The sequence below is a fragment of the Spermophilus citellus genome (genome assembly GCF_964194105.1).
Source record: "Spermophilus citellus genome assembly, chromosome: 5".
NCBI classification, from domain to species: domain Eukaryota; kingdom Metazoa; phylum Chordata; class Mammalia; order Rodentia; family Sciuridae; genus Spermophilus; species Spermophilus citellus.
In genome coordinates, this window is record NC_138186.1 from 152,912,010 (window position 1) to 152,924,797 (window position 12,788).

At 36.6% G+C, this 12,788-nt stretch overlaps 1 protein-coding gene across 7 annotated transcripts in view; it reads left to right on the top strand.

Moving 5' to 3' along the window:
* UTRN (utrophin) overlaps positions 1-12,788 on the top strand; it is a 529,451-nt gene that overhangs the window by 258,771 nt on the left and 257,892 nt on the right. For all 7 annotated transcript variants that reach the window (XM_081294420.1, XM_081294421.1, XM_081294422.1 and 4 more), the window contains one exon: positions 336-490. In XM_081294420.1, the coding sequence (XP_081150546.1) occupies positions 336-490 (155 nt within the window). The remainder of the gene's footprint in view (positions 1-335; positions 491-12,788) is intronic.

Below are 12,788 nucleotides of genomic sequence, written 5' to 3' on the forward strand. Positions count from 1 at the left end.
CTCTGTGTGTGTTCAATTCCTATATGATGCACATTGCTGTAAGATTTAGATGTTTAGCAGAAGGCATGAGAGGGACAGATGGTTTGAGGAAGTAAAATATCTCAGAGAGGAAAATATAATCAATATCATCTGCCACATACCTGATTTCTTAAGACATTTTCCATTTCTAGAATTCTTTTGGTTTAAGCCTACATGCAAGAGTTTGTCCCCTAATTTGTTTTCTTCTTGTGATGTCTGGGTCTCACACATGTTAAAACACCCTTGGAAGCAGTGTTTGAGTAATGGTAATTGCTAAATGACCAGTTCTAATAATTATACTTGAACTTACACCTTAGATGTTGCTTCAAGAACTGGGTCCTGGTGATGGTGTCATCATGGTGTTTGATAATGTCCTGCAGAAACTGTTGGAAGAATATGGTAGTGATGACACAAGGAATGTGAAGGAAACTACTGAGTATCTGAAAACATCATGGATCAATCTAAAGCAAAGGTAATTCTATGGCCCTGGCAATTGAATGCATAATGTTAAATTGAGAATTTGACTTCTTTTGGTTTTCTCATAGAAACAGCCCCCAAATTTGTAGCTACTAGAAGTACATTTCATTATTACTTTTATTTTTATAGTGTGATATGCTGAGTTGGTATTATCATGCCTACTTTGTCCAGAATGTGTATTTACTCAATACCTAGTTGAATTTCTATAATGCTGTTTTCCCTTGAATAAGCCTAAATCTTGCCAATGATTATTCTGATTTCTCTCAGTATTATCTCAAACACTAGTACTCTGGTAAGTAACAGATATTTACAGATGCCTCAGGGTAATAATAATTACAGTGGTATAGTATTTGGCTGGGTCTCCTCAGTTGAAGATCAGATGCCATGGATTCAACACTGGACTTCTGAAATGATTTATGTGACTTTAGGACTTTAATTAACTTATTATCTTTTCTTTCTGGTTACTGACTAGTCAGTATATTTGGAATGGCCTGAAATAGCGTATGTTTTTAGAAGAGAGATTTTCCTGTCACTTGAACATCTAGGATGTGAGGAGCTGTAAACAGTAGTTTGCATATCTTCAAGATGCAAATTTATATTCATCAGTATAGAGTGTTGACTTTATGCATGGTGCTGGGAATGTCTGTGTCTAGGTGAACCCGTGATTTCTCCAACGTCTTTATCTATTTAAATGCAACTTCCTGAAAATTAATTTGATATCAAATCACATTTATTTTGCAGTGAATAAAATTGATAGTGATCAGAACACTTTATGGTATATATATTCCTGGTCATAAACTATGGTCAAGCATTTATTAAAGTTCGACATGGAGGAATTTTTATGCATTTCTTGAATGTTGTTTTCAGTTAGAATCTTTCAAGCAGTTCTATAAACTCCAGAAGAGAATTATGAGGGAAGCACAGGAGCTTGAATGTGTTGCTGGACATACATAGGACACTGGGGGACACGAGACTGGAGTGGCAAATACAGACCTTCAAAAAGGAAGATTTTGATCTTCCTAGCATGTTAGCATAATTTTTCTCTTTTATGGTAACAGATTATTTGGATAGAGTTAAAGATCCCATAACTGAGGCAGGGACAGCAGGTGAATTAAAAACAGCTTGAACCCTGAAATAATCCCTAAACGTATTTCATCTATGTTTTTCCAAAAATTCCATGTGCAAAGAGTTATGACTTTGTTTATGTTTTAAACAATACCAGAAAAAAAATTGATCACTTAGGAATGAGTGGGCTGCTTTATTTAGTACCTCCAGTTCTCTCTCTCTCTCTCTCTCTCTCTTTTTTGGCTTTTACTTTGTAAATATTTTAAGACAGCCTACAGCAGTAGTGAGATTCGATGGAAGAAGCAATTAAAAATGAATTATATTCCAAGGTGATCTTTCATTTATCATAGCAGAGACAACCACATATTCCAAGTTATCATTGTTACAAGAAATCGTCCTTGCTCAGTATCTATTTGCATTTTGGGGAGGGGGAATAAGCACTTTTATTAATATTTGGACAAGATTCAGATATGTTATTATTTATAAAGTCAGAAAAATAACAACAAAACTGTGGCTCACAGGATCCCCATGAGTGACAGCTAGGGTTTCTATGTATTCAGAGTTTTCTGTTTTAAGCAGTAATATTTATATTATTAATTGTTTTAAATTATCATCTTTGGGGGGAATATATAAATCTTTTCTTCTTAAAGTATGAGGACCTCTATTAAACTTCTTTCAAATTCTTAACTTTATTATTTTTTAAAATTTCATTACATCAAGTGTGGAAAGATCATATTTGGCATAGAAAACACTTTGAAATTTTTAACATTGTTGTTGCAGAGACAGAACTAAAGAACTTTAGCAGCTATACATGAGCCTACAGTTTTTCTAACCTGTGTTTCTCAATCTTTCTCATTATGTCTTCTCCAAGACGCCTTCTTAGAGCCCAGCCCCTTATGAAATTTCAATAGTGTGGTATCACGTGTGTCCATATCTGTACTGAATAGTTGTGCTTTACATACATAAAAACAGTGCATTTTTTCTGTCCCTCCTCCCCCATGGCAAGAACCATTTCTCGCCTCCTTTGAGACTATGTGGTCTGATCTCCCTCTTTCACTCAGAAAAGTTAAGCGGCATGCTCAGGTTCACCTAGAACAACCAAAATGGTATTTTTCCTCAAGTGAAAGGTGATAATACCTTCTGTGATGGGTTCTGAAGCTTTGGTAGTAAATTTATTCAGGTTGCTATGCTTTGTGTGATTGTGTGCTTTACTTTTAGTTTGTAAATTTTATTGTGCGCATTCTCATCATCAGGCACTCTGCTCAGCTCTTCATATATTTTTTTTTCCTTTGATCCTCACAGTAACCATAGGGGGCAGGCAAGCATTTTCATCTGTGTTTTGTTGGTGAATTAACTGAAGCTCAGAGAAGGTAAAGATTACTGCAGCTCACCCAGCTCCTACAGGCAGAGCAGGAATTGGATTCAAGCCTTTTTGCTTGTTCCATGAGGCTCATCTCATCTTTAGCAAGACTTTCATTTTTCTTCTTTGTTATCAGAATGTCAGTGATTGCTGGTGACTGTTTTGTGTACCTGCCTCTCAGATCTGTGTGTGATTTGGCTTACTGGTTCTTATCTGGGTTGAGTTTAGAAACCAGATCAGATTAAAGATATGGGGGCCTCCTCTATGAATAATGTAACACTGTCTATTAGGTGGCCATTGTGCCCAGTCTAATGGCCTCTGAGAGGCCTTTTGCCAAGTCTCTCTTCTTATCTCCTCCCAGCCATATTCTGAATATACATCATTGTCGGTCTGATTCTGGAGGGGTGAAGGGTGATTATACTTACACAAGGAGTAATGTTAGCAGAGCATTGTGTGTAAAGCTTAATATCATCTTTAAGGGAAATGTTTTATAGGAATTGATGTTGGTCTAAATAATTTGGCCATTCACAATTACAGGCCCACAATATCTTATCTACAATGCCCAAATCCCCAAAAGCTCTGATAACAGAAAGCTTTGAATTGACATGATACTATTTATTATAGTCTTTATTTATTCATCCTGCTTAGGATGAATAGCCTTGTTCCTAGATGTACAAATATGAATGTGTTTGACTATTTCCCTGCTTGGGCTGATATGTAATATAGATACATCAATAGTGTTAGTTACCTATTGTACAAAAAAAAATTTATTAATTCTGATATTGAGTGACAGCTAGAGTTTCTATATATTAAGAGTTCTGATTAAATGATTGCTGGTATCTTGAGTTCTCTGAGCAGCGGCCTGTCTGTAAGTTTGAGAGTAATCTCCGTATTTTCACTAATGCTCTTTTTGACATTTTTCCCCCTTGCATCTCCTAATGCCAGTTAACCAATTATTTAAAGCATATTATGATGTGATCGTGTAGAATGTACTTCTACAAGGTGAATGTCCCTTATCTGAAATGCTTGGAATCAGAAGTTTTTGATTTCGAATTTTTCCGGATTTTAGAATATTTGTATATATAATGATATATGTAAAGTTTGGGGAAGCAACTCTAAACATGAAACTAATTTATGCTTCAAATATACTTGAGAAGGGTTGATAGTATGGCTCTGTAGTTGTGTTAGTTAATTTTTTTGTTTGTTTCTGTGACTGAAATATCTGACAAGAACAATTTAGAGGAGGAAAAGTGTATTTGGGGCTGTTTCAGAGGTTCAGTGTCCAGTCAGTTGAATGCTTGCTCTGGGCCCCAGATAAAGCAAATATGGATGAAGGGCCCAGCAAAGGAGTCTTGTTCAGTTCATGGCTGGGTCAGGAAGTAGACAGCAGGAGGGGAGGAAGGGGCTCCAGGGAGAGTGAATCCTTCCAGGGCAGCCCCCAGGGACCCCCTCTCCAACCATGCCCCATCTGCCTACAGTTACCACCCAGTCAGTCCATTCAAACTAGGGTGGACTGATGAGGTCACAGCTCTCATAGTCAACCATTTCACCTCTGAACATCCCTGAATTAACACTGGAGCTTTTGGGAGATACCCTGCATCCAAACTGTAACATGAGCTTTATGCATATAGTCTAAAGATAATTCATGCAATATTTTAAGTAATTTTCTGTATGAAAAATTTAATGTAATAGTGTGGAATTTTCCACTTTTGGCATCCTATTGGCATTCAAAAGGTTTAGATTTTGGAGGTTCAGATTTTTGGATTCAGGATGCTCAACTGGATGACTGATTTGTGTCTGAAAGTTTATTTTAACTGTATATATAAACACTTCAGGGCTAAACTAACATTTTATATCCATATATATATATATATATATATATATGTATATGTGTGTGTGTGTGTGTGCGTGTGTATATGTATTAATGTTATACATATATACACAATTATCTATGTTGAAGTATTATCAAGGAAATGAGACAGTATAAGTGTATGCTGTAATTTCTTTCTTTTTTCCTTTTATAAAATTTTTGTGTCAGGGATTAAACTCAGGGTTGCTTAACTACTTGTCACATCCCTGGCCCTTTTTAAAATATTTTATTTTAGAGGGAAGAGAGGTAAGTTCTCACTGAGTTGGTTAGGGTTTCACTGAGTCGTTGAGGCTGGCTTTGAACTCACGATCCTCCTGCCTTAGCCTCCTTAGCTGCTGGGATTACAAGCATGTGCTACTGTAATTTCTTATGAATTACTAATTACTGTATATTTTTCTCCTTGTCCTTATCCCTGTGAAGTCATATTTTCCTTACCTACTTGAAGGCCCTTCTGGAATGGTACAAGTAGAATGGAGCATTCTGGGTATGATCTCTTGACAACCTATGGTTGAAATCCCACTCTGTGCATTTACTATCTCTGTGGACCTTATTTCAACTCACTGAGTCTTATTTTCCCTTGTTGTAAAGGGGAGACCAGAACTAATGTGTGGAATTATTGTGAGATCAAAAGTTATATTTAAAGTTCATGTTATATGGTTTACGATCAACACCTGGTTGCCTAAATTATCGTGTGCCATCCTGGTTACCTTTGTCACCTGTCATCTGATGCACAGTACAGTCTGTGGCTGAGTTAGCAGAAGGCTGAGTCATTGTCAGTTGCTCGTTTATAGTCATTTTGAATGATATCTATTTATATTAATGGTAAATCTTTATTACTGGATTTAATTTCTTAGGAAATGCAATTTTCTCAGTGAGATCACAGTTGTTGAATTTATGTTGCATTAAGTGTTTTCTGACAAAGCAGGAGTCCAACCATCTTGGGTTGGAAGGTGTAGAGGCTGGAGGTGTGACTCAGGGGCAGAGTTCCTGCCTAGCACATGTAAGGCTTTGGGTTTTATATCCAGCACTGAAGAAAGAAAGAAAGCAAGGGGGGCGGGGAGGGAGGGAGGAAGGAAGGGAGGGAGAAAAAAAGGTGCAGAGTTTTGAAAATTTACAATTATTTCATTGGGTGCCATAAATACAGTATAGATTGATCAGTGAAAGAACCTGAATTTCTAATTTTTAATTATGGCCAGCTGAATGTGTGGAATGTACTTAGTTTATAAGATTATATAAATGTTATGCATACTTAAGACTGAATTTGTAAAGTCCTTGGCTATTTTGAAAACAGGTTAAAATCCCAAAATCTGAATTTCCTTTCCATTGCATTCTTAAGTTATTCTGTTGCACGTTTTGAAGCTTGTTATTTCTGTGAGTACTTTTTCAGTAATGATTAATTATTGCCCTCCCAGATTAACAAAAAAATAAGCATTCTTCTCAGCACTTACCCATTGTTCAGTTTGGTCCACACTTTTTAATAGCAGTTGGTAGAAGATGCTCATACTGGGATTATGTGTTACTGACCTTAGCCACGCTCCACCATTGAGCTCCTGAAATGAATGCAGTAATGCTATAACATCCATGGGCTTAGGTAGAGTACAGGTGACCTGTCCACCCATAAAAGATCTGGAGATTTGGGTCAGTCAATTTGATTTATCCTCTCAGAAACTTATTTCTTTCCCTGAAGGTCACTTTGTTTTTCAACCTGTTTCTTTTTTTGTTTTGTTTTGTTTTTGCTAATATTTTATTTTTAGTTATCCCTTTTAAACTGGGAAGTAAACTGGCCAAGAGAAGTGCAAAAATCATGCTCTTCTGCATTTTACTCTTGTTATTAAAAAAAAAAATACTTCAGGTACCATTGTATTGTCATTTAAAAAATATTACCAACAATGTCTTTGTGGTATTTTCCCATGAATTTTCATCTTTTCATTTTGTAAATAAATATCAGACTGAAGCATGCAGATATTTTCTGAGTACATTCAGTTGCCTGTCAAATAAATTAAGGGATTCATGCCCATGGTCTTCTTTTTTTCTTTCATTTGATTTTTCCCCCATTAATTATCAATCAGTCAATTAAAGGAGTATTTATTTAGCTTTTTGTTTGCTAACCTCTGTGATCAGTCCTCTGTGACCATAAATATACCAGTGCCTACCCCCAGGAAGCTGATATTCTATAGGGGAACTATGCAGTAAATAAGAAATAAGCTACAATGAGGGAGATTGTTTGGTAGAAGAAAAAAGGAGGTGCTGTGTAAGAGAGGGGCTTATGTGGCTTCAGTAATATGTAGAAGAATAGGTCAGAAGGTGACATTTGAGTTGCTTCTGAAGGTTAAGAGGGAACCATCTGAAGAAAATTCCAGAGTAAACAACAACAAATACCAAAGTCAGGAGGCAAGAAAGAACATAGAATGTGGTTGAGTAAAAAGGACAGGCTTGAGATGTGGGAGGAGGGGCAGGCTGAGGGCACATCAGCAAGATGGGAAGAACATGATAGAGGGAAGACATGCTTCAGAAGAAGAGGAGACTTTGGGGGATTAGATGTGTGGTTTGAGGAGTGGAAACCATGAAAGATGGAAATTTGTAAAAAGATAAATGCTGGTATTAGTCACTGAATTGGGAAAGCTCTGGAGGTTTGGGGACAAAAATTCAAAAGTATAAAAAATATATATTTTTTGACATTGTTGTGTGAAATGCCTGTTAGAGATCAAAATGTGTGGGTATTTTTGGATATATAAATGTTGGGATTCCAATATTTTGACCTCAGATATGAATAAGGAATTGTCAGTGTTTGCATTGGATATTAAGGCTGTGTGATTGGATGAGATGACTAGGGACAAAGTAAAAGGATGTAGAGGACAATAGCACTTAATTACATCTGTAATATGTAGTGATTGAACAGAAAGGGGGAAAGAGCAAAAGGAATGGAGAGGGAGGGGGGATTTCCAATGACAAAGAAAGAAATTCCAGGATTTTCAGGAGTAGAGGGAAGATATTATTTCTAAGAGAAAATAGAGGAGAATATTTCTAAGGGAGAGTGATCCACTGTGTTGAATTAGGCAGGAGTAGTGAGAAAAGATGACAGAGAACATCATTTGTGGAATTGTATACCTTGGAGATGCCTGCTAATTTTGGAAAAGCAAACTGAAGGAAGGGATCAGGTGAGAAGCAGACAGTGAGGGGAAGGCGAGGAAGTAGAAACAATTTAGAGAAGGTTTTTGAGAAGAGAGAGATATTGGGTGATACCTAGAGGGGACTGACTCATAAAGATAATTGATGCACCTTTCTTTTACAAGGGGATATGCTGACTTACTTTTGTAAGCCTCTAGGAAAGATCCAGTGGAGGAGAGGCTGGTGACTCAAGTCAGGGGGGGAAAGGAAGTCTGTGTAGATATCAAAGTAGCATCTGGAGAATTGAGTTTGGTCAGACCTGGGATGCATTTTCCTTCACAACAGGAAAAAACAATGAGAAGATGACTACAGATGTACGTGGCCTGGAGCCTCAGTGGTGGGAAGATGAAAGCATCTCTGTGCAAGGGCTGAACTTTCTTTGTGGTCCACGTAGCGTGCTGTCAATCAGGTTGGAGGTAGGGCTGAAGAAATTGGAAGGAAGAGAATTATATGTACAGTCAGAATCTTGGTGAGTGGGATAGTGAGTTTCCTGGGGAGAAATTGATAGTTATTGGACAGTGATGAGTTCCAATTTGTGATTTGTGATACATATGAAGAGAAGATAATCCTTTTGAAGTATCCTTTAGTAATGTTCATCTACTCAAAAGCAAGTATAAAGAGTGCAAATAAAAGATGGAGAGAGAGAGAATAGGAGAGTGGAAAGTCTTTGGACAGGAGTAGAGATTGGGGTTGTATTCATAATGTTCTAAGGTGTTTCTTTCTGGGGTGAAGCAGTCCCTCATTAGAGTTCTGGCTTGGCAAACAGATCTTGAGTTGGATTTCAGACTCCACATACCCATTGAGGCAGTGAATAATCTTTTTAACCCATGAAAATGACCCTGAACCTGGAGTTTACTTTTTAAACGTCTTGTGCTCCAAAACAGTAGAGTTTTGCCTGGAAAATGGAAGAACATTTGCCTTGGAATAGCACTTGAAAACAACTCCTCACACTGAGACATAAAGCATCTAGGAAAAAATGAAAAACAACAGCAACAAACTTTCATTACAAGTTGTCAGGGTGACTGATGGCCCCGAGAAACCAGTTTCAGTGAATATAAGATACTGGATTTGATCTGAGAAGACTCTAGGTTCAGAGGAGTCTGCTGATCATAGAGTAGGAGCTCTGGGGCATGATGGAAGAAGGGTTTGAGGGTTGGACTTGTACAGAAGGATAGAGTAGTATAGGAGGTACAGTCCAATATTGATTTACTAATCCAATGTCAGTAATGATCTAGCTGATAAAATAAATAGATGTGTTGAGATATAGCCTCTTACAAAAATTAGTCATAAATATTTATTTTCTGGCAATGAGAGCCCCAGAAAGAGTTATAGAAGGTGGAACAGGTGTCGTGGGATGGAAGCAGAGGAAGTGGGGGGCTCTTCTCTCTGCTTTCCAATTGCATAGCAGTAGTAGCTGAGAACAGAGTTTCCAAAAGTCCCCTTGTGTGAATCCTAAGTATCTTGGTGATGACTCAGCCTCTATGTAGTGATGATTGGTCACCAAAAGACCACAGATCATGGAGAATATCTACAATGACTCATTGTTCACTTTGGCTGCATTTTCCCCATAGCATGCTTTAATATATTTATTGGAGAAATGTTATTTTATTTCCAAAAGAACAAAATTACTTTGTGAAGGTACCCATTGAAATGCTTGAAGAATGGTTTCATTGTAAGTTTTCTACCTGCCACTCAAACTACTGGGGCTACTCTTTTCCATTCTAAAAGAGATAAATATATTTAAATCTCATATCACTGTAAAGGTCACCTTTTAAATACACCAAAATTTAGCAATGCATAACTGTGGGTTTCTAAGATATTCTGTTTCCATTAAAATCTTTTTAAAAAGCCAGTTGTTTGTGTTCAAGTACTCTTTTGATCAATTATAAGCACATGCACACTTGATTAAATAATATATCTTGTAGCTTAAAATAGAAAATATTATTTAACATTTTTAAAATGACATTTTAAAAAGTCCATTTTGTGGGTAGTCGTATTTTATGTTACACAAATGGCTATCGGCTATTTTATAACCTATCATAGCTGATTTTATTACAGACATCTTTTTGAAAGCTAAGAGTTTACATTTTAAAAATCCTAGTTCCCCTTAGTATAAACTATTATAAATCTGTCACCCATGGATATCCATAAATCTTTTATGGGAAGCTACTTATACTTTTGTTCGGTACCATATTTTGCACCAAATAATCCTATAATCCATTATTTCTTCTGTTTGAAGTAAAAACTATTTTGGCTAACAACACCCAGGTAAACTTCACATGTATCTTTTAAGTTTTCAACCTATCCTTGTTCTTTGTGACTTATAGATTTTAAAAAGATTCACAAAACAATCTTCTCTGCCTTTGGCTTCTAGCCAGAAATTTCCTTAACCCAAAAAAGAAAAAAATCATTTCTTTTCCTGTAGTCATGCTCCTTCCCCTCTATTCCCTCCTCATGTTTCTCAGGATTCTCTCCAGCTCTGTTCTGGTCTTTCTTGAGCTGTAGCAACCAGGATTGCTAAATAAATGTAAAATCCACGTTGAGATTATAGACTTGTGTGAGTTCAGTGCTGGAAGTAGTCTTAGAAACTCTCCCTGTTAATGCTCCAACCGTTTGGCTGCATGGTGCTTATCTATTTCTATTGTAACATTTCATTTATAAGCAGTGACTCTTAATGAAGCCGAATTTGAAGCTAGGGATGGGGGTGAGATGGAGGTTCTCTTCCAGCAGATTTTATCCTCTCTGTGACAGACTCTATGGTTTAAAAAGTCCCCTAAGTCTTTTAGTGATCTAGTCCAATATTTTAAAGATGCAAATAAATAAATAAATAAAAATTGAGATTTGAAATTATTTATCCTATGCCATATAGCTAGGAAATGACAGAGGTGGTAGAATTAGGTTTTTCTTTTGTGAATGCAGTGTACAAGTAGCATTAAAGTTAATTTGTTGCCTGTGTGATAAAGTGTGTATGCATAGCCCTGAAACTCTTAACTTTAATGTTTATTTATTTATTTTTTGATCTTAATGCTAGGATAAATTTCTTGAAAAAATTGGAAAAACATTCAGTATACCACATTGTAGCCTTGGATCTAATTTCTAAAAAAGAATAAATGAGGGGGTAGAGGGAACTAATACAATTGAACTATGTTCTATTAGAAATTTCATATAAATTACATTAATTTTAAAAGTCAGAAAACAAATGAACACATATACTCTTACTATGATTATAAACTCATGTGTGTTTGTGTGATGCTGGTATCTCATGCAAGGACTGTGTATGCTAAGCAAGCTCTGTAGAACTGAGCTATCCTATCCCCCTGTCCCTGAATATAAATTTTATAGTGAATATTCATTATAATAATTGGATTGCTAAAAATAGAATTTAGTTTCCAGAATATTCATTATTTTTAGTCATTGATTAAGTTCACAATAAAAAAAATCTGACACCTGGTATGTGTTCATTTAAAAACATTTTTCCAGTTGCATTATTAAAGATATTGTTAAGTTGTACCACATCTGACCCAGCAATCCTTCTCCTTGGTCTGTACCTAAAGGATTTAAAAACAGCATACTACAGGGACACAGCTACATCAATGTTTATAGCAGCACAATTCACAATAGCTAAACTGTGGAACCAACCTAGATGCCCTTCAATAGATGAATGGATAAAAAAAAAATGTGGCATATAAATACAATGAAATACTACTCAGCAATAAAAGAGAATAAAATCATGGCATTTGCAGATAAATGGATAGAGTTAGAGAAGATAATGCTAAGTAAAGTTAGCCAATCCCCAAAAGCCAAATGCCAAATGTTTTATCTGATATAAGGAGGCTGATTCATATTGGGGTAGGGAGGGGTAGATGGGAGGAATAGATGAACTCTAGATAGGGAAGGGGGTGGGAGGGGAAGGGAGGGGGCATGGGGTTAGAAATGATGGTGGAATGTGATGGACATTATTATCCAAAGTGCACGTACGAAGACACGAATTGTATGAATATACTTTTTATATAACCAGAGATATGAAAAATTGTGCTCTATATGTGTAATAAGAATTGTAATGCATTCCACTGTCATAGATAAATTAAAAAATTAATTAAAAAAAGAAAAAATTATTAAGTTGCACATGTGCCTGCTATAAGCAAAATGAATATCCCAGTATTTCATGAAATTCGTATAGATGATTAGGGGAAACTCTTCTTTATTGAGTGTTTACTATATCTTGATATGTTTATGTCTTTGGTTCTTCATTCTATCCTTAAATATTGCTGCAAAAGGAAGTGTTATTCCCATTATTTATTTAATAAACCCTTGTTGAGTTGTTACTGTGAGCAGGCCCTCTAGGACCCAGGTGCATTAATGATTCAGAACCTTCCAGCTGACAAGAAAACAGTCTCTCTCCTTCAGTCACAGAGACATTAGGAAACAGGCAGAAAAAATGGCCCCAAAGATGAGGGGATTATTCTGTACTGTCTGGCTGGGCCTGACCTCATCTGACAAATCCTTAAAAGTGAAGGAGGAGGCAGAGGGAGTGGGGAAGAGAGAAGTGACGTAAGGGTTTCCCCCACCATTGTTGGTGTTGAAGATGGAGTCAGTGGCTAAGAGCCAAAGAATATGGTGGCCATTAGAAGCTGGGAGCTGGTAGGAAACAGATTCACCCTGAGAACCTCCAGGAGGCAAGCGGCTCCACCAGCAGTGTTAGACTCTAACCTATGGAAGATACTAAATTTCTGTTGCTTTAGGCCACTAAGCTTATGGTTATTTATTATAGCAGCATGGGAACCCTAATAGTCATGGTAAGGGACGTCATGGTGTGCTTTGAGAAAGGAA